General features: G+C 45.4%; 1 protein-coding gene across 2 annotated transcripts in view; it reads right to left on the bottom strand.

Annotated features, from left to right (window-relative positions):
* Window positions 1-20266, bottom strand: part of RASGRF2 (Ras protein specific guanine nucleotide releasing factor 2) — a 1720695-nt gene that overhangs the window by 1307507 nt on the left and 392922 nt on the right. For both annotated transcript variants that reach the window (XM_078675315.1, XM_078675317.1), the window contains exon 2: window positions 6526-6632. In XM_078675315.1, the coding sequence (XP_078531441.1) occupies window positions 6526-6632 (107 nt within the window). The remainder of the gene's footprint in view (window positions 1-6525; window positions 6633-20266) is intronic.

Raw genomic sequence — 20266 nt, 5'->3', positions numbered from 1 at the left:
TGCGGCTCCCATTACTAAAGTAGGTGATACAATTCCGCATGGCCTGTCTGATCTCAGTCTTCTGGCCAATAAGTTTCTCTCTCATTCATTACACTCTGTTCTTAGCTTATTTAACATTGTCTGGTCATTGCTGTATCTTCCAGAACAAACAATTAGCAATTAATTGCGTTGTCAGGCTCATTGGTCGGCTCATGCATGCATATGATGTTGAAGAGGAATCTAACTTTGAACTTGAAGCTGCCTACCTGACAGGCCCGCTCTATGCCTAAAATGTTCAAAGCAGCTTGCGCACTGTACAGATTCCAACTTAGGATACAATGAAGATAGGGTTTTTATTTTAGATGGGTAGGTGCACTTATGCAAATACTATGTGGAAGGTTAGTTAATGAAGAATGACGTGTACTTGTAGTTTTAGTCTGTATCATATCTTTATGCATGTTTTAGGTATTGCTTAAACATTTTAATAAGAAACATGTAAACAACGCATCTTAGTCAATATCTGTGAGAAAAGGGCATTGGAAATGTTGCTTGTTACCCAACGTTTCGAAAATTGTCATTGGGGGAATGCCCCAAATCCTATTTGAGGTAGTCAGACCTTATTTCTGCCTCACCCACTCTGCATTTTATGGAGGTGTTACCACCCATGCAGGATTGTGTGTGGCGTGTTTGAAAGTTAGAGAGAAGGGGGTAATGAGCGTTTGTGTGTTTCTCTCCACATGGAGTCATCTTTTATTATTAAACCTTAACATCTCAGTCCAGCCATCAGCTAGAGTTATCCAACTCTAGGTTGACGAGGTGCAACAGTGATATTATGATGGCAATTCTTGGCAGATTGTAGGTATACATGACATTAGGGTGCACACCCCTAGGATAACAGCCAAAATGTGTGGCACGGTGTTAGATTCCATCACACTTTGTTGCCCACCCGTAGGTTTGTAGATTCCTGCATGAAGCGCTGAATATAAAAAGGTACGATTCTGGATTGATGCACTACTCTGCATCATAAAATGTCACTGACTCACACTACTCTTATGTAATAGATGGCATGCCTCATTATATAGTATGTACATTGATATCATTGATTTCATGTTCTGTCTCTGGGAGCAACTGTGATGCTACTCCACAAGTGACCAGTTGGTCTCTGTAAACGTTTGTGTGTACAACTGAGAAACTAGTTCTGATCAAAGCAGCTCACTGTAAATGACACTGAAACATGTCCTACTTGTTGACATGAAGTTCTTGAGATAAAGATTTGTGTTTTTTTTATAATGTAAACTGAGAAAAGGAATGAATTTGATACTAGATTGGTAGCCACCACAAACAATTTTAACTCATATCGGTTTCCCACTAAGCACACTGACATGCCACTGCACATCTTTCCACCACACAGCAACCAGTCAAAAAGTTATTTTTCACAATAGAACTGTCCCATGATGCTTTCCAGTGCTACATGTAGAACCAATGAAGGAGGATGCCATAGTAGATGGGAGAGAGATTCTCATTGTTTTGGGAATGGCAATCCCTGATAACACAGTCAGTGGTCATGGTTCTGTACTTTTGGATTTTGATTTCGGATCTAGGGAGGGCATTCGATTTACCGCTCTACGGAGAAATTTCTCTCTCTGCCCTATCAACAAGGGATAATGGTGGTAATTCCTGTCTTAGAGTGGACATCCATGATACTTTGAAATTTCAAAGGGCCTGATTACGAGTTTGGCAGTCCTACAGCGGACAGTGCAACGCGCCGTCCGCTATATCACCACCAAATCTGTGGTGTGACCAACCGCCTGATCAGGAATTTATCCCTGGTCTGGGCGGCAGTTCTGCGGTGGTCTGACAGCAGCTGTCTGGTAGGCTCATAGAAGAGCTTACCATGCAGACCACGGCTTTCAGTGCACTGCCTGCACCTTCCTGCACAGTGGCATATATGTCACACCGTGCAGTTACTGGTGGTGCAAACTGAGGGGGCAGGAGGCCCTATTAGGGCCCCTTTAGTTGCCTCACCACCACCAGTTTTATGGCAGGCTCACCGCCATGAAAAGGATGAGAATGAGGCAACTCAAAATATGCTTGGTGGTGGCTCTGCAGCACTGCCAGCTTATTTCTGCCTCTGACCGCTGCACGCACACCATGTGACCCTGGCTGTCGCTGCAGACCTGTGGCGGTCCGACAGTGCTTTCATAATACTCTGGGCAGTCCCACAGTGGGGCGGAGTTCGGGCCCCCACCGAGGGTTCGGCGAAAACTCGTAATCAGGCCCAACATCGGTGACTAACTATGCTGCCCCTCAAAGAGCATTTGACCTCCTTTAGCACAGAAACTTGCCTCTGAATTGCCTATACAAGAGGTGCAAGTCATTGGAAGCCAAACTAGGGCGGCAGCTTCTGACTTAATGCTGCTACTTACTAATCTTCAAAATGTGCAGACAAGCTGAAACAGTTGAAACCAAATTTCTAATACAGAAAAGGCAATCAACCCACCTGAAACAAAAGCAGCAGATTTAGGGCCAGGTGTACAAAACTCTTTTGCAGTTGCCAACTCAAGTAGTGTCAGTGGGCCATGTGTATGAAGGTACCCATTTGCGAATCTCAAATAGCGATTTTTGAGAAATCGCTATTTGAGATTTGCAAATTGGTATGTATGTAGAAAATCAATTTTTTTCGGATTTCTTAAAATTCCTTAATTGCGATTAGCAAATTGCGAATTGCAATTAAGGAATACTTTCCCATTCATTTCTATGGGCCAGGAGGCCCATAGAAATGAATGGGAAATTATTCTCAATTTGCGATTCGCAATTTGAGAATCGCAAATTGAGAATAATTTCAAGGGTGCAGGGGTGTCCAAAGGATACCCTGTTGCACCCTTGAAATCAGCATGGGTGCACATGTGGTGCACATACATGCCCTAAGGGCATGTTTGTGCTTCACAGTACACTTTGAAAAATGCAAAAAAGTTCATTTTTCAAGGAATTCGCAAATTACCTCCAAATTGAAGTTGGTGGTAATTTGCGATTCTTTAAATGCAATCGCAAAATAAGGAATCGCAAATTTTGCGATTCCTTATTTTGCCCGCAGATTTGCTTAATACATACCATTTGCGAATTTCGGCATTTAAGAATGCAATTTGGCTTGATACATATGGCCCATAGTTAGGTGAGAAGGGGAAATATGGTATAAAACGATTTAACCACAAATTAACATTAGACTGTAAAGCATCGAAACATATTAAACAAGATGTAGTTGAGAAGAAGAGAAGACTACATGTGGGCGAAATGCTTATGAAACAAAGTAGTTTAAAGTCTGCAACAGCACAAACAGGTGGTAATTATTGCTTTTAAAAGAAGATGATTATTGATTTCATTTGAAGAGCAATCAGAGAAGAATTCTTCTCTAAAGTGGTTAAGTGCAAAATTAGTTTGGTTTTTGGCGGCACTGCACTGTCAGATGATGTTTTATTTTATTCTTTTGCAATTTACAGTGAATCAGGTAGAAAGGGAATTGACTTTGTGGGGACTACTTCAGGGGACTCAAGTGCATTTAGGGGTTACTGTGCCTCAATTGTGACAACTGACGTCACTTACAACTTGTGCCCTGAGGTCCACATACTATTATCACACCTAATAGAAATCCAAGAATGACCCCTTCAGCACTTGACTCTCAAGGTAACAATGGCAGAGCAATGCAAAGCTCCTTCAGGAAGGCGATGTGGGATTGACACACAGACTAACACTCAATAAATCCTTCTCCAGTTCTCTGCTTCCCCAGGGGCCACTAATTCTCCCTCCTGGTTGGCCAACGATGGCAGAAATTTCCTTAGTGCACAGATGTTTATGGGGAGTGAGACTCTGCTTCGCCTTACAGCCCACCAAAACAAAATAACACTCCAGATGGTGGCCCCTACCTAGCAGTATTACCTTTAGGAGCCTCCTGGCCTTCAGAATTTCAGTAATCTTTGTTTTACCAGTATAGCTTGGTTCTATTTTGTGGAAAGTGTACTTCTACAAGGCACACTAGCCTCTTCCCTCAAGGCAGATACAGCTTCTACAGCAGGTTCATAGCCCACGTCCTGTGCACATCTCCTTAGTCAACAGTGAGCTGTGCTGATTCCTTGACCAGGCTGAGTTTTCCTGGTGGGGGTGGATGTTGTCCAACAATCCCCTTTCTCAGACAGGCAGTTTCTCCTTTTCTCCAGGGAGACTGCAGCAAATTGTCCCTGGACTGAAACTAGCAATCAGAGATCCTGACTCAGGTGCTCAAGTAAGTTCCACTCACCCTTCTGGGTGAGTCCTGTCAAAAGTATTTTTTGTTAGAAAAAATATATCATTAAATAAATAAATGTAACGTTATGTAAATAAAATAGGATTATTTAATATTAGGTTTCAGGGATGGGTAGTGTATAGACGCTGTAAGGGAGCCTTAGAGGTCAGGGTTGAGTAGTGTTTATGTATAGCAAAAAGTGGTTAGGGTTTAGGAAAGGTTGGTGTATAGGTTAGTAAGGGATTGTAGGATTCTAGGATGGGTAGTTTATGGGGATAGTAAATAGCTTTTTGGGTTTATGGATGGTAGGTTGTATATGTAATTAAATAAAAGGAATAATAATATAACTTGAATAATGTTAGTTTAATTTTAATTTAGATTTCATTTTTTCAAGTATTATTTTTAATTAAATTTGAAATTGATATTCATTATATTTCATAAATTAATAAATTAGATTTTAAATGTACATATCAATATACATATATGGGTATAAACAGAATTCTATCTATTTGTCTATCTGTCTAGCAATAGAGAGTTCCTCATACCCAAATCAATTTAAAAAAAAGAGCTTAGTCTCCTGTCCTCCAACTTTACTTTTACAAAACTATAAGGCGGGCAGGGCAGGGATACCTTTCCCACACAACCCTTTTTTGGGGGAGTCCAAGAGGGACCCCATACCACCCTCCCTTGGGCCAGATTGTTTAATGCAGGATTTCAGGGGAATCAAGTATCTTTTTTAAAAAGAGAAAACTCCCAACGGTGTTTTGCAAATATTAATATATCGGGAGGGGGGCATGCCATACAATTTTATAAAATAAGAAAACAGAGTTTATATTTGGGCTTGTGTGCAAAACAATAACAGTATTTGGAGTGGACCTGATCACGCTTTATAGTTTAAAAAAATATAACTTCTAAGTAACCCTAGGTTCTTTGTGACTCCTTTAGGCAGTCCTGGCTTTTACCCACAAACACTTTGCATGGTGAGGCTTTCTGCTACTATTTAAAGTGTTATTTTTTATAAGTGCAAGAACCCCACATGCTTTAGCCTTACAGACCGAGACTGGATGATATGACATGGGTAACTTGGTAACTATCTAAGAAGTCTGTAGTTTTTTAGCTTTTTTCTTTGAAGGACGAGCAAAGGTTAATCGGCGAAAAGGCAGAGATTCCATTTTTTTTTCAATTTCGTTATTGTTTTTTTTACACTTAGAACATATGACACATAACATGTAATCACATCACATTTGTACATACAGGGGTGACAGCTCATGTGGCTTAGCTTCTAGTTGTAGAGTTCACTCATAGCGCCCATAAGCTGGCACGTCCCTGCAACTCTACAGTCCCACATATAACGTATAACATATAACCATTGGCGCTTGGTGCTAGGGGTAGCCGTCCGGCTGGCCAGAGTGATACAAAATATATATGCATGACAGGCCCCATGTCCAGCTGTCTACTCAGACAGAAAAAGAGAGCGGGGGAAAGCGAGAAAAGTTTAGGGGGGTGTGTCTTGCTCTGGTGGTTGGAGTGGAGGTGGGCCCTTTGGTTGATTCTGGCTAACAATGTCATGGGGGCTCATAGGGTACTAGGAACTTGTCCAAGGATGCCCACATACTCCTGTTGAGGTTTTTCCAAGGTGTGTTACGTAAGGCTGTGATGTCAGCTCCTCTCAGGTATGTCACGCAGTTGAGCCACCCCTTGAACGTGGCTTTGGAGGTGTCCTTCCAATTGGTGAGTACTATCTTGACTGCTGCCGTTAGCAGGAAGTCTAGGAGATTTCTGTCATGTTGGGAGCCGATATCTGAAGTTATAAATGCAGTGTTGAGAGAGGCAAACTCTTCTTTAAGTGTCCAAGTGCAAATGTTATGATTCCAGAGTTAATGGGTAACTATTCGAATTGTAACACTCAGATAAAGAAAAGTAGGGCCTTAATTAGAGAAGGAGGTATATGTAATTTTCAAACAGTGAACGATGTATCCCTGATTTCCATGTACTCGAGTCAACCACAGTCAAATAAAGCACGTTTACAAGAGTCCTGTCTATGCTGCCACCAACCCAGGTGACCATGCATGACCCTGGAAAAAACTCACTAAACAAGCAGATGGGGTGCCTGCACCTTTTGCAACATGAGCGATTCAGTTATTTAAGAGACAGGCACTTTGGCAATAGAAAAGAAAAGAAGCTTCTTTCTTTTTACTAGCACATGACCTGTAAATACCCCGACACAAGCATGCTGAAATAGTGCATATGGCGTGGTCTGCGGGCCCTACCTGGCTTGGTGAATAGCTTCAACCCATTCGTCCCGATCTTTTTCCTCCTCGCAGCGGAGCTCCAGTGGCTTCTGCCCTTCATGACCAAAGATGACAACAAAGTGATACTGTGGAATTGAAAGAAAAGCGAAGTTAATACTAAAAAAGAATGAGTAAAGCAGTATATAATTTTACGTATTCAATACTAGGTGAGTGCAGACCTCTCAGCAGGCCTTCACGCCTTGATTTAATAATTTTTTGAAAATGTGAATGTTGCATAGTGGTTAACCACATCGTATCTAGGCACTAAGGATGGACAAAGGAAAGTGACCTTGGTTGCAGTAATACCAAGAAGAATGGTGAATTAAAGCAGATATAAATAATAACCAGAAATAGTAAAGTTTTTATGGATTGTCTGCAAACAATGAGAGAATCATGAGAATGAGTTTCCAGCAGGAGTTTATTTTAAAACATGAAGACCTCAACTGAGAATCTTCGGCTCATACGTTTGCAATGATTTAAATGAAATTCAACTTAATATTATAATTATTAAGTATTTAAATTCACAAATTTACAAAACGCTTCTTAAACTGAGTTAATTTAAAATCCAGTATCAGCTGGATGACGAGGACTGGCAGGAAGTGGTGTCATCCCGCGGGTTGTGGCAATTCCAATGAGGCTCAGATTAGTGCAGCTTAGGATCTTGCATAGGTCGTATGTCACGGGGCCCCACTTGGTCCATATGGGCCGCTCGGAGAGCGGGGACAGTAGGAGGGGGTGTGGGGAACTGGGTACATTCACCCATATTTTGTGGCATTGTACGAGAGTCCAGGGGTTTTCGGGGAGGGTCCACAGCACATTGCGAGTGGTCCTGGGTACGTAAATGCAGCTGAAGCCCGCAGGTGTATTCTGAATATCTGGGAGCCAACCGACCTGAACGCATACAAAAATCAATGGGCAACGTTGGCATTCATGATAGCAAAGCGCAATGTTGCCCAATTGTGGGGAGCCAGTCAGCCGCCCCGTGTGGAGAAATGGAGGGAGGACTTGAACTGGTGTATGTTTATGGAAAGATCATTTAACTCCGCCAGGGGCTGTCGGGGGAAGTGGGGTAAGATGTGGGAGGCATGGAATCAATATAGGGGGGATATCTGTGCCCCCCCGACGGGTCCCGAAGAGGCTGATGAGCACACGTCCCCTTGACCCACCAATTGTGATAACTACACAATATTTTGAAGTCATCAATTGACCTGTATTCCTTTGTAATGTGTCACCTGATGTTTTTCTTTGTTGATTTTTGTTTCAATACAAATAAATAAAATAATAAATCCAGTATAAATACTCTCAGTAATTGACTGCGATTTAGGAAGCACAGGCACACATCATGCATGGTATGTATCATTTTGTTATCGACATAAGACAAGAAATTGTTTTGGAAGAGGGCAAGTACAGACTTTTTGAAAGTGGTGATTCACAAAAAGCCAGACTCCCAGGGGCGCAGTGGTAGCGGTCTTCCAACCGCACCATTATGACCTGGGCGGTCGAGCCGCCCTGGGACCTCCACAACCACCAGGGATCAGAGATCTCTGGTAGCGATGCATCTGTATTGAGGCCTCAATAATGTTGGCGGGATGCTGCTGCCTTGCTAAGCCTATTACGATCACTGCCATACTTTTTACAGCGGTGCGACCTCCATGAAACGTGTGCCGTGAGAAAAACAAACAGGGCCCTTCAGGGTCTCCTTGTGTCTCACGCAATGTGGATGCACACAAGGGTCCATGTCATGCAGGTAGTGCCTTTGAAGTTCCCATTGCTGTGCCTATTTCATAGGCACCGCCCTGGGAACACCTAAGAACTGCCCGCCAGGCACGAGAAAACTCCTGATCTGGTGGGCAGTTTGTACATGGGTTTGGCAGTGTGGTCCCACATCGCCAAACTCTTAGGGCCTTATTATGACGTTGGCTGTCTCGGAGAAGGGCCACAACGCTGCCGCCCTGCTCCAGGACCGCCAAAACCTTTAAAGACCGCCCGCCAGAGTATGACTTATTTTTACTCTGGCGGGCGGTTCTTTGGCAGTCCCACTGAGGTGCCTTTAAACAAGGCACCGCAATGGGAGCATCAAAGGCAGTCTATGCCCTGCAGGAACTGGGGTGCATGCACACAAGGGTGCACAAAATGTAACACCCTGCATGCCCCCATGGCGCAGAGACAACAATTGGCCCTGGAAGGCCCCCTTTGTTTCCTCACTACCACACTTTTCATGGTGATGCGACCCGCCATGCACCGCACCACCATGAAAAGTGTGGCAGTGAGGAAACTCGTAATATGCAGTGGCCACAACAAGCATACTGCGGTCTCAATACCGCCATACCACCGCCAGAGATCTCTGATCCCTGGTGGTTGCGGTTGTCCCAATGTGGCCCGACCACCCTAGTTGTAATGGGACAGCCGGAAGACCGCCACCACTGCGCCTCCATGAGTCTGGAGGGCCATGGCCCACCAGACTCGTAATAAAGGCCTTAATAAGGACCTTACTTGTATTGCTTCCTAAAGTGGCTTACTCCTAATTTTTAGGAGTAAGCCAGGAGCACCACAAGAAAAGGGCACACTGATGTTTACAATATTAAATTTAAAGAACATTTTCACCTCTGAAAACAAACTTCATACTTTATTATGGGTCAGACGTAAACATGAGTTATCGTGAACACATATATATTATTATGCTCTAGAAAATGGGACTGCTTACTTGCTGTAATGATAAGCTTATTTTTATTCATATCATAATTTGTTTATTCAAACCATAATCTGAATCTAAAGGCATACTTCATTCAGGCACCCCTTTATTAAGATCCAGAGAGACCATAAACATATTAGAGATTATTACTGTGCACATTCTCGCATTAAATCATTTCCCTTCTTTAAGAAAGAATAATAGCTTTATTTCCTCAATAGGTCCATTGAAGCACATATCAATATGGCATGCTAGTACACAAGAACAACTAGTTATACTACATTGCAATAAAATAGGTACATTTTTGTTATACCAGCATTTAGAAAATGTAACAGATCTTGATGTGATTTTGAAGAGGTTACAGAAGTTTAGATGACTATCCAAAGTCCTACCCTGTCTCAAATCTTCCATTAACAGTAAAATCAATGACCAGCCTACTGGGTAAACATTTCTTGACTACTGTTGTGCTATTTTGGCCTCAAATGTTTACAATCTCATTAGTAGAAAGCTATTTATTGCAGGACAAATTTCAGTACAGTTAGGTGCACTGAAGGGAGACATTGAAAAAACTCACAGGAACAATTTTACTTAAGTCACTGTAGTGAATCAGCCACTTTAGTGGTCTGTGATGACCCTCGATCACCACCATTGTGTACTGACTTTAGTGTGCTATGTTACCTTAGCCTTAATGTAGGATGGTCTTGCATATGCCTATTTCTCTTCTGATCTATACACTTGCTGTTTTTCAGTAGAATAATTTTGCCAAAAAATAGAAGGTATGGGATGTCAAGGTGCAGTGTTGTTGGTGATGGTGCGCACAGGTGCTCCATAGTGGATACTGAGGGATTAAGTGCATAGTGTTATTTGAGTTAGGTGAATTATGACTTTAGTCTATTGGCTTTGACGTGGTCTAATATCATTCTGCTTTCCAAGTAGTAGAGGCCTATGCTTGAGCAACTCCATATTCTAAACTGCAGCCATCTTCTGAGCCTCTTTAGGTGAGAGGTTATATTTTTAGTTTCCAATTGTTGTTCACCAGCAGTGAACCAGAGCGGAAAAATGTGCTCTCTCGATCTCGGAGTCATAGCAAAACGCTTGGCCAGCTGCTTGTTGTGCTCTTGGTACGAGGTGGTACAGGAATTCAATGAGAACTGTAGGCGGAGTTAGCTAGAAACTTCGATGGAGAGCTGCATTCTATATTAGAGAAAGGGGGTCCGAGAGAGGGTGAGATGCTGGTCTTGTGGTTTGGCGGTCTGGTGATACATCAAGATGCAGACGTGCAGTCGTGTTTGTGGAACAGAGAGTCCTGACCCAACCAGAGAGGGAAAGAGAGACGGGCCCTTCTTCAGATGACAAAATGGTGAGGTGTTCCATGTATACTTATTATATCTAACTATGTCTTTTATTTTCAGGCTCTATGTATATGTATGTGTTGATGATTGCTACTAATGTTTACTGTGATGTTTAGTTATTTTTTTCTTTTGCCATCCTATTATCATGTAATAAAGAACCCTAGAAGCATATCAGTTGTCTTTATTCCTTGTGAAGGAAGGTCCGGCCCCTTTTTTATCAAGTACCTACAGAGGGATGGGCGATTCCCCTCTAATGGGTAATTTTTGAATCGTTAGGGAAATTGCCTCCCAGCAGGGATGTCTAAATTCTAATTATTCTATCCAATACATTGCTAGGAGGAGCATGCGCTGTGTACCCTCTCGGATGGGGAGGTGTTGTGATTTGCTGTATACCCTCTCAGATGGGGAGATGTTGTGACTTGTTATTTGCGAGCTTCTCGGCAATGGTCTTATATGTTGTCAGTGTTTATTCCTTTCTTGGGTAGGTATTGTGAAATGTGGTGTATTTCTGGATCCTGAGAAAGGATGTGGTAAGTAATGGCCTGGTGACTGACAGAAGCACCAAAACATACAGAGAAGTAGGTCATTACAATCACTAACAAGTGTCATGGTAAAAGGAGGCCCAGGCTTAACTGACAGACAGCCTGGAACAATCTAAGTATCCAAACAATTCCACAACAGAATACAGAATAGCCAATCCTAGGTCAGATGATAAACCAGGCTTCAGAACCCCACACATTTTACCCTCATTCAAAGCTAAGAAAAAGAAAAATATTGTAAAAATATGAAAACAAAATCAGAAAAAATCATAGTTTGGAACTTTGAATAAAACTCTCACAGCCCTATAGATTAAAGCAGCTGGTGCTCATCTGAGGGCGGAGGTACTTTGACAATGCTGATGACTAAAGCAGGTGTTGGGTTGAATTCTTCATTCATTATAATTTACTTAATTAGACTCAAAACAATTTTTTACTTTTCTCAAAGTTATTCCATCGTCCTTTCACAAAGACAAAACATTGTCAAGATAAACATTATGGTTTGACTCAGATTCTGTAAAGATCAGGATATCACTATGGAAAACAACTACAAAATCTAAACCTTTAAATAATCTGGTTACAACTTTCTAAAAAACAGAAGCAGCTGAGACAAAACCAAATGCATAGCAGAACGCATAAGGTTTAAACCTCTCTGTATTGCGCACAAGACGCTCTGGGACACAGGCCCAAAAATCAATCACTCTCTCATAATGTTCCACCGTCTTATGCGGATTATAAGATCTGCCAACCTCTTTCAAGCCAGGGTACCCAAAACGAGGAGGGTACGTTCAGGGGGACACATGTTTTCCTACAATGCCTCCATCTTATGGAATTCTCTCCCACCCCAGCTTAGATCCACACCACATCACCTCACATTTAGAAAACAACTAAAAACGTGGTTATTCCAGAACTTGCAGTAAAGACGCTATTCTGTCCGTGTTGAGCAGCGCTGGGATGCCTAAGGATAGCCATGCGCTTAACAAGAATTTCCTAATAATAATAATAATAATGCAAAGGAATTGGAAAGTGCCATCAGTTGTAAAACATGTCATCAGGTACTGTAAACGAGCAGCTAGCTACACCTGATGGTATGCCATCCAAAGGTGCCGCTTCGTAAACCATGTGGCTCTGCCTACTATTGTGATAAGATCCGAGATGCATGGAAGAGGAAAACTTTCCTCTCAAACGGCATTGTTCACTTACACAGGCGTAACTTGCCTGATTTCTTTTTTGCCAGAATGATGTGTAAAAACCTCAAAGAAGCGTGGTCAATGGGTTTAATTATTTTCAGATCACACATGCCCTGTAATGTTTTAGACAACTGATCCCATACACCGTGGAGTACATTTAACGACTTAACAGGTACACAAACCTTCCTTAGATTATTGCCATGTTTTCAGAAAAGACTAAAATGTTGCCTGAGGCTTTGACAAAAAATTATGCCTTTTACCCACAGTTTTATTATAGAAAAAATCCCAGAAAGATATCTTTCTGAATCTATGGTAAAATAAAGTAATACATTACACTGACCCCACTGCCAAGAATCTCCTTATTTGCCACTAGACTCCTTTTATTTTGAGGGCCTCATATCCTCCTCTCACTCTCTGACATACAGTGGTTTCTGATTAATTCCACTTTGGATCTCTTGAGTTAAGTGAAACCATTGACTACATTCTTTTCAACTCCAGTTACTGGTGACTAAATGCTCAATAGTTTATCACAAACAAATGATGTGAGATCAGTTCTTCAGACTTCTATTTAAGATTCCTGGGACATCATCCTAACGAGTCCCATTGTGTATGCCTTTCATGAAGTATATAAAGCTATTGTAAACTCAAACAAGACAACAATAAATTTGGGCAAACTGATATCATTTTTGAAACTCACCATTACCTTTCTTTGGCTTTACGACCTAGATTTGTAGCCCCTTACAACGCACATGATGGTGTTCAGTCGGCCCTGCTTACTGACATTTTCCAGCTTACATTAAATAATTAACCCCCACCTCTCCTTCACTCTCGGGGCCCGCAGAGGGCCCCCAGAGTGAAGACCGCATGCCTTCGATGCCGCCACAGAAAGGCACCTAAATTCAACCATCATAATATGGCTGGCGGTGTCTGATAGACACCGCCACCATATTATTCCTTTTCCACCCCGGCCGCAAGGCGACCGGGACGGAAAAGCAGCGGATGGTCTTTCGGTCCGCTGAGGTCCCCCCCGCCACACTAATATGGCGGGGGGGCAAACAAGTGTGGATGTCGGGCGGATTGTCCCCGCCAGGCTGACATCCTAATGGGCCCCTAGGTTTACACTTGTGGGGGGGGCACTGGCCAATTAATGAATTTCAGGGCGTGGCTTGCTCCGCAATCACTGTTTCTTCCACAGAGGACCAACATAATTCTGTAGTACAGGGAAGGTCCCCAAGCAAATAGACTGCTTGTGCTACTCGTGGTTCTCTGAGGGAGACTGGAGGGCTCTAGGAGGCGGGACCTGGCTCTTGACCTGGCCGGTCTGTTGTGGTTTGGGCCCTGTGCATCAGCAGCTGCTGTTCTTCTTCTTGCCACCGGGTGGTGACCTCAGGGAACACTCATCACATGTTCTGCTATCTGGGGGACAGACCCCTGGAACTTGATCTGTGGAGGCCCTCCAACAGACAGTAATTAGACTGCTTGCGTCCATTAGGGAGACAATTCAGCTCCTGATGCCTCCAGGCGGAGGCAGAGAGGAGGTCCCCAGACTGCACATGCAGCCTTGCAGATTCTGTGGGGGACTGTTTGGGTCTGACTGGAGTGGAGAATGACTCTTGGATATACGGAGGACGGCAGCTTAAACTATGGCAAATGATAAGGTGCCTTACCCCCCACTATCCCTCCCAGGGCAAGCTAGGCACACTGGACAAATTTTCCCACGCTGCAGCAAAATCTTCATGGGGCAGACAACACCAACGGTGATCAAGCCACAAGCACTGATACTAGCATGAACCTAGAGGAGATAAACCAATTGTGCAGCACCCTAGAGGTAAAGACAGACGTGGTGGACTCCAGCAGGAAGTTACTGCACCAGGATTTGTGTAAGGCAGTTGACAGGATCACAGACCATGATGCTAGGGTCTCCACTGTGGGGAACGAGATGTCCGAGATGGAATGTAAACTCTCACACTTATCCACCATTTCCAAGGGTGTGGCCACAAGGATGGGAGATGTGGAAGGAAAGGCATGCTGTAACAATTTTTTTGGGTGTGTTTCCCAGAGGGTTGTGAGGGAACCTTGCCTGAGATGTTCCTGGATCAGTGGATCTGCTCTATCATAACCACTGCATCATTATCCTCCTGCTTTGTCATTCAGAGAGAGCACAGAGCGCTGACCTAGATGCCACCCTCGGGAGTTCCCGGCCAACTTATGTTGCACCAATACTCAACTACCTGGACAGAGAAGCCATACTCCATTATGTTAATTTGCGGGATTTGCCCCAGTTTCAGTCCAACAAAGTAATGATTTTCCTGGATCACATCAAGCTGGTCCACAATCAATGTTGCTGGTTCCTCAAAGCCAAAAAGACGCTACACAGTTTCAACATTCGATATATGGTGTTGTTCCACGCAAAACTTAAAGTGATCTTTCAATCTCAAACTTTCTTCTTTGAGACTACGGAGGCAGTTTTCCAGTGGGTCGATGAGCAATGTCGGCTTTGGCCACACACATCCTCCATGACGGGTGGCCTTCCGGGTGGCGGGGCGGGGTGAGGAGGGATAATTTTTTACTTCGAGGAACAACAGGAATCCCTAATTTTCTTCCTGGTACAGAAAACCAGACACCTCAGCTGGGGCAGAGGAACCTCATGGTACCTTTGCTGGGTCTGAGCAGGTGCCTTCCCAAGGCTGAAATGATGCAACCTCCCTTGCCTCCTTTGGTGGCCACTTTATACACCATGGACGGCCTCCTACCATGGCTTTGACAAAAACAAAGCTAGTGAATTGTGCTTTGTTCTCCAGCAACGCTTTCAGATGGGTACTCTTCTTGAGTTATTACTAAAAGGCACACCGGTGGGGCCACTCGCACCCACAAGTGTTTCCGCCATGGCATCGGCCGGTTGGTACTAGTATTGGGCTAATGGGTTATTTGGGGTGGGAGCCATAGAGGAATGGCGGCATTGTCGCCCTGTTGGTGCCGGTGGTTGTCCTGCCCCAAGAAATATACTTCATTTTCTAGGAGTCATAGGATGGGAGAGTTGGGATGTTATTGGTTAATGTTTTGGTTATTGTTGATGTTCCCAGTTTTTCTGTCAGTGTAGGGCGCTCCCACAACACCAGACAGTCACTATACCACATATTGCCATGATCCACAAACTCCCAACACAAGATGGCTGACAATGACCCAGCCTAGTTCGGTCAGGTCAAATAATGTCCTGGAATGCTAATGGCCTGTTAAAATCAAAAGAACAGCTGTCCTTCAAGCAGCAATGAGGCCCCTGCCGACCACCTTTTCTTGTAGGAAACTGTTAGACCTGTCTGGCTTTTTGGCAATGTCCCTCCTAATTTTTATTTATTTTGTCCCCTTTTTGCCCCTCATACCCTTGGTAATTTTTTTTGTCTACTAACTTTTTATAGGTGCTGACCAGGGGGATAGGTGTTCTTTCCCCCCCTTGTAATCTTTTACCTCAGGCCCAGAGGCCTGTGCTGTCAGGAAACCTCATGTTGTCACAAAATGGAGGGCCCTAACTGTCACCAACTGCCACACCATAGTCAGCCCCATAGGATAACATTAGGTCTTCCAGAACCTTCTGGACCCTACTGGACTCTGTGAGGCTAGGCTATAAAAGGGCAGGGAGCAGGAGGCCATTTTGTGTAGTCCAGTGTGAGAGGAGAGAGGCTGCAGTGTGAGGAGGAGGACGCGCTAGGAGAAGCTAGTTGGTTTCATTAACTGACAGCATCTTTCAGAGGACGTTCCCCCTTGTGCTGCTGACCGAACCCTACCATTGGCCTGAAATCGATCTGGTCCAGTCAAGTAACCAGGGACTTTGGACCTTTCCCCAGACGGCTGTGTCCCACCTTCACCCCTTCGTTCCCTCTTGGGGTTACTAATTGGCTCCCCGCCTTCCTGCTGAAGCCCTTACCTACCCGGTTGAGAGGAGCGGTGCCTGGGTTGTCTGGATATCCTCGGGAGCCTGAGGCGTCGGTGTCCTGAAGGATGTGAGGAACCTGGGAAGGAGTGCAGTCGGCAGGAGAGCGCTGTCGCTCGTTATCCAAACTGCGCGGCGGAAGAGGAAGTAAGCCGCTGTTCCCCCCCCGCGCAAGAGCAGGAGCGAGTGTCTCCCGACGAAAGGAGGCGGTGCCGGCGGTGCCGCTAATCCCCCTGCAGCTGCGCAGCTAAGGTCTGCCCCCGTGAGGCGCGAGTGCCGATTGGTGAGAGGCGGCGCGCCACAAATCACCTCAGCGGAGCTGGCCTAGAGAGGAGCGGGAACCTTTAGCCTCCGCTGATCGAGCGGATGTCAGCCGGCCCAGCGCTCGATTCAGAAAGTGTGAGGAAGCGAAGGGTCATCACGATTGAACCTCCCCACCCCAGCGCTGAGATCAAAAGGCTGGCTGGGCGGGGATAGGTGGCTGCTTCTGCCACTGGTGTTGTTCGGTGGTGCCGACTGAGAGCCCTACCCCCCGTGGACTGGGGCAGGACCAGAAATTCAAATACAGTAAGGAGGAGTGGGAGGTGTGAGGAAGAATAGGGCTGAGCCCTTGCTGGTGTGGTAAATTCTCCCATGTACTAATGCCTAATTAGGTGCCTTGATCACCAGTCAACTTACATTTAAACTGTGCCAGAGAAGGTGTGAGGGAGGTTAACTTCAGCTCCCCAACTTAACGCTCTACAAAGTCTAGGGAAGCAGATATTAAGCAAGTCATCAGAGGGAAACCTAGGCTGAAGTGAGAAAAGTGCACTGACTGTTCTGATTACAGGGAAACCCCTTCAAATCCTTATAGCCATTGTTGTAGTGAATAGTGAACGTGTGGAATTCCTGCACTAAACTGTGCGTGTGCATTCTAGCCCTGCATTAAGGGGTGGATAAGGGGTGAGAGATCTTAGCCCTGTGGTGAGGGAGTAATCAGTGACCTGGCAGACTAATGTGATGATCTATTGATGACACTGTTTAGTAATGCAAAGTGACACTGCTTAGTGTAATTCTGTTGGGACATCTTTAAATCTCTAAAGGAAGCCATATTGAATCCTTGACATCTGTATGCTTTGAACTGTAATTTTCTCCACAGAAGGAAGAGTACTAATTACTTCTCTAAATCAAAGGTATAATCGCTATTCTGGAGAAGAACTGAAATGTATTACACTGTATAAGTTGAAACTAAAGAGCATATTATTTTTATAAAGCAGCACGTATTTTCACATAATTTTGGTGTAGAGTTTTCTTTTTGAGTGCTATTGCGTGGAGTTACTTTTGGGTGGTCTGCAACCTTTACACTGTGCCTCTGTTATGTTAGTCTTGCCCTAGGCCAGGCTACCTAATTCCAACATTTGGTGCCTAGCGGTGGGATTACTGACTTGGTTGCAGCTACTCACTAGTAATTCAACGCAATACACTAAACCTACACCAGGAGTTTTCTCCTTGCGGCCCTCCTAATTTACATTTTTGTTTTTTCTAAATTTATTTCTGGTGGTGGGTGGAGGTTAACCTCAGATCACTTCGTGGTTTTCTCCTGCGAGTAATTACATTCCATGGCAAAGATGGAGGTGAATCTTAAGGAGCTGGAAGCCAATACTGTGGCCCAACTCAGGGATTGGTGTCAGCAGAAAGGGGTATTTTTTAACAAAGGTGCCAAGAAAGGAGAATTGCTGACAAGCATAAGGGCATGGGTGGAAGCTCGTTTGAGGGAAGAACCAGAAACTGAAGTGGGTGAAGGGGACACTGTTACTGAGGCTGCATCGCTGAACCAAGTGGGGAGAGGGAATCTTCTGACAGGTCCCAGGATACCTTCAAGGGCAAGCAGCAGCGTCTCAGACAGGGGTTTAACCGAAGCCGAGCTAGAAGATAGAAGGGAGGAGAGGAGAATGAGGCTGGAGTTAGCTAGGATGGATATGCAAAGGGAGGAAAGGAGGTTAGCTCATGAGCGAACCCTCAAGGAGATGGACCTACAGGTCCTAATACAAAGGCCTCCCACTCCAGATAATGGTGGCAGCGAAAAGAAAGTAGACACCAGGGAATTTAGACCCTACCTACCCAAAGATGTCATTGCTAGTTACACCCCAGGTGATGACATTGCCAAATGGTTGGCCGCTTATGAGGTTTCTTTAAGGGCTCACGGGATCCTGGAAACTCATTGGGGGGGTGGGCTGTATAAATACATGCCACCTGCTGGCAGAGACACCTTGTTGGCTCTGGAGCAGGATGAGCAAACCCACTACCCTGTCATGAAGGTGGCACTGGTGAAAAAGTTTGGACTTACCCCTGAACGGTACCGACAAAAATTCAGGGGAAGTCACAAAATGAGTAACCAGAATTGGGTAGACTTTCTAGACTACGCCAAGAAAGCTTTAGAGGGTTGGGTCAAGGGCAGCGAGGTAAAAGATTATGAGGGGCTGTACAATCTATTTTTGAAAGAACACCTCCTCGAGAAATGCTTTCCCGAGTTGCGCCAACACCTGGTGGACAGCAAGCTGACCGATCCCCGGAAGCTTGCAGAGGAGGCGGACACTTGGGCAAGTACCCGGGTGTCCTCCAAGGGGACTGGAGGGGATTCTCAAAAAGCCGGACAGGGCGCCCCCCAGAAGAAAGAGGGAGGAGATAAAAAGAAGGAGTTCTCCAAAGGTCCCCAAAATAATTTCCAAGGTAAGGGAGCAGGTTTCACCCCGAGGGCAAACCCGCCCAGAAACCCTAATCCTGGCCAAAGCCAGCAGCCAAGGGTTCTCCACTGTTTTGAATGCGGTGGTGTTGGACATTATAAAGGAGATGTCAAATGCCCAAAGAGACCACCCCCTCCCACCGGAGGAAAGTCACCGGGAGTAGCTAGTGTAGCGCTCGGGGAGGAGTTGCCCTTAGATAAGGGGGGTGAGTGGGCGGGTGTCACCTTAGTGTCCCTGGGAGAGCGGGAGATGGTGCCAAAGATCCAGGTGCCCCCAAATACTATCAAGTATGGGCAATGGGTTACCATCAATGGCCAAAGAGGGGAGGCTCTGAGAGATACAGGAGCCAGTATGACTATGGTGAGAAGTCAACTGGTGTCTCCAGAGCAGGTTGTTCCTAATGTACTCCACCCCGCCGCGATGGCTGACGGCAGAATGGGCCACTATCCAGTGGCTGAGGTTCCCTTTGAGTGGGAAGGGGTTGCAGGTTCACTTCGAGTTGCCGTAAGCCCTGCCGTGCCAGTTGATTGTCTGTTGGGGAATGACATGGAGCACAACACTTGGAGAGAGGTGGAATACCGGACGCATTCTGCGATGCTGGGTACACCTGACTGGGCCTGTGTAAGCACACGGTCTGCGACTGCCCGGAGAGGGAGTTCGCCTGGGTTGGAGCCTGGAACAATGGCCCAACCCGCTGCCAAAAGGGGACAGAAGCGGAGACAGGGACAGCCTGCTTCGGCTTCCACGCCCCATGTGACAGATCGGCCACCTGCGGTGGTAGGCCAGGAGTCCGTGGAGGGGGGAGTAGACTCTCTGGAGGATTTACCCATTCCTGCTGAATGGCATGTGGAGGGAGGTCCTACCAGAGAGGAATTCTGTAGGGGGCAGAGGGAGTGCCCTACCCTTGAGGGACTGAGGCGTCAGGCTGAAGCCCAGGCAGCAGGTGATGTTACGGGACACTACCATCTTTACTGGGAGGATGGACTCCTCTACAGTGAACCCAAGGTACCTCTACCTGGCTCATCAAGGGCCTTGGTGGTCCCGCAGCAGTACCGAGCCTTTCTGCTGGAATTGGCTCATGCGATACCACTGGCAGGACACTTAGGCCAGGACAAGACCTTTGCACGGCTTGTTCTCCACTTTTACTGGCCTCAGATGAAAGCGGCGTCCAACACATACTGTAGGACATGTGTATCCTGCCAGGCCAGTGGGAAGACAGGGGTGAAGCTAAAGGCTCCCCTGGAACCACTTCCTGTCGTTAGCACCCCCTTTGAAAGGGTGGGCATCGACATTGTAGGGCCA

This window comes from Lissotriton helveticus, chromosome 2_1, assembly GCF_964261635.1.
Source record: "Lissotriton helveticus chromosome 2_1, aLisHel1.1, whole genome shotgun sequence".
NCBI lineage: Eukaryota > Metazoa > Chordata > Amphibia > Caudata > Salamandridae > Lissotriton > Lissotriton helveticus.
The sequence above is the reverse complement of the archived record's forward strand: the minus strand, read 5'-3'. Positions and strand labels throughout refer to the sequence as shown.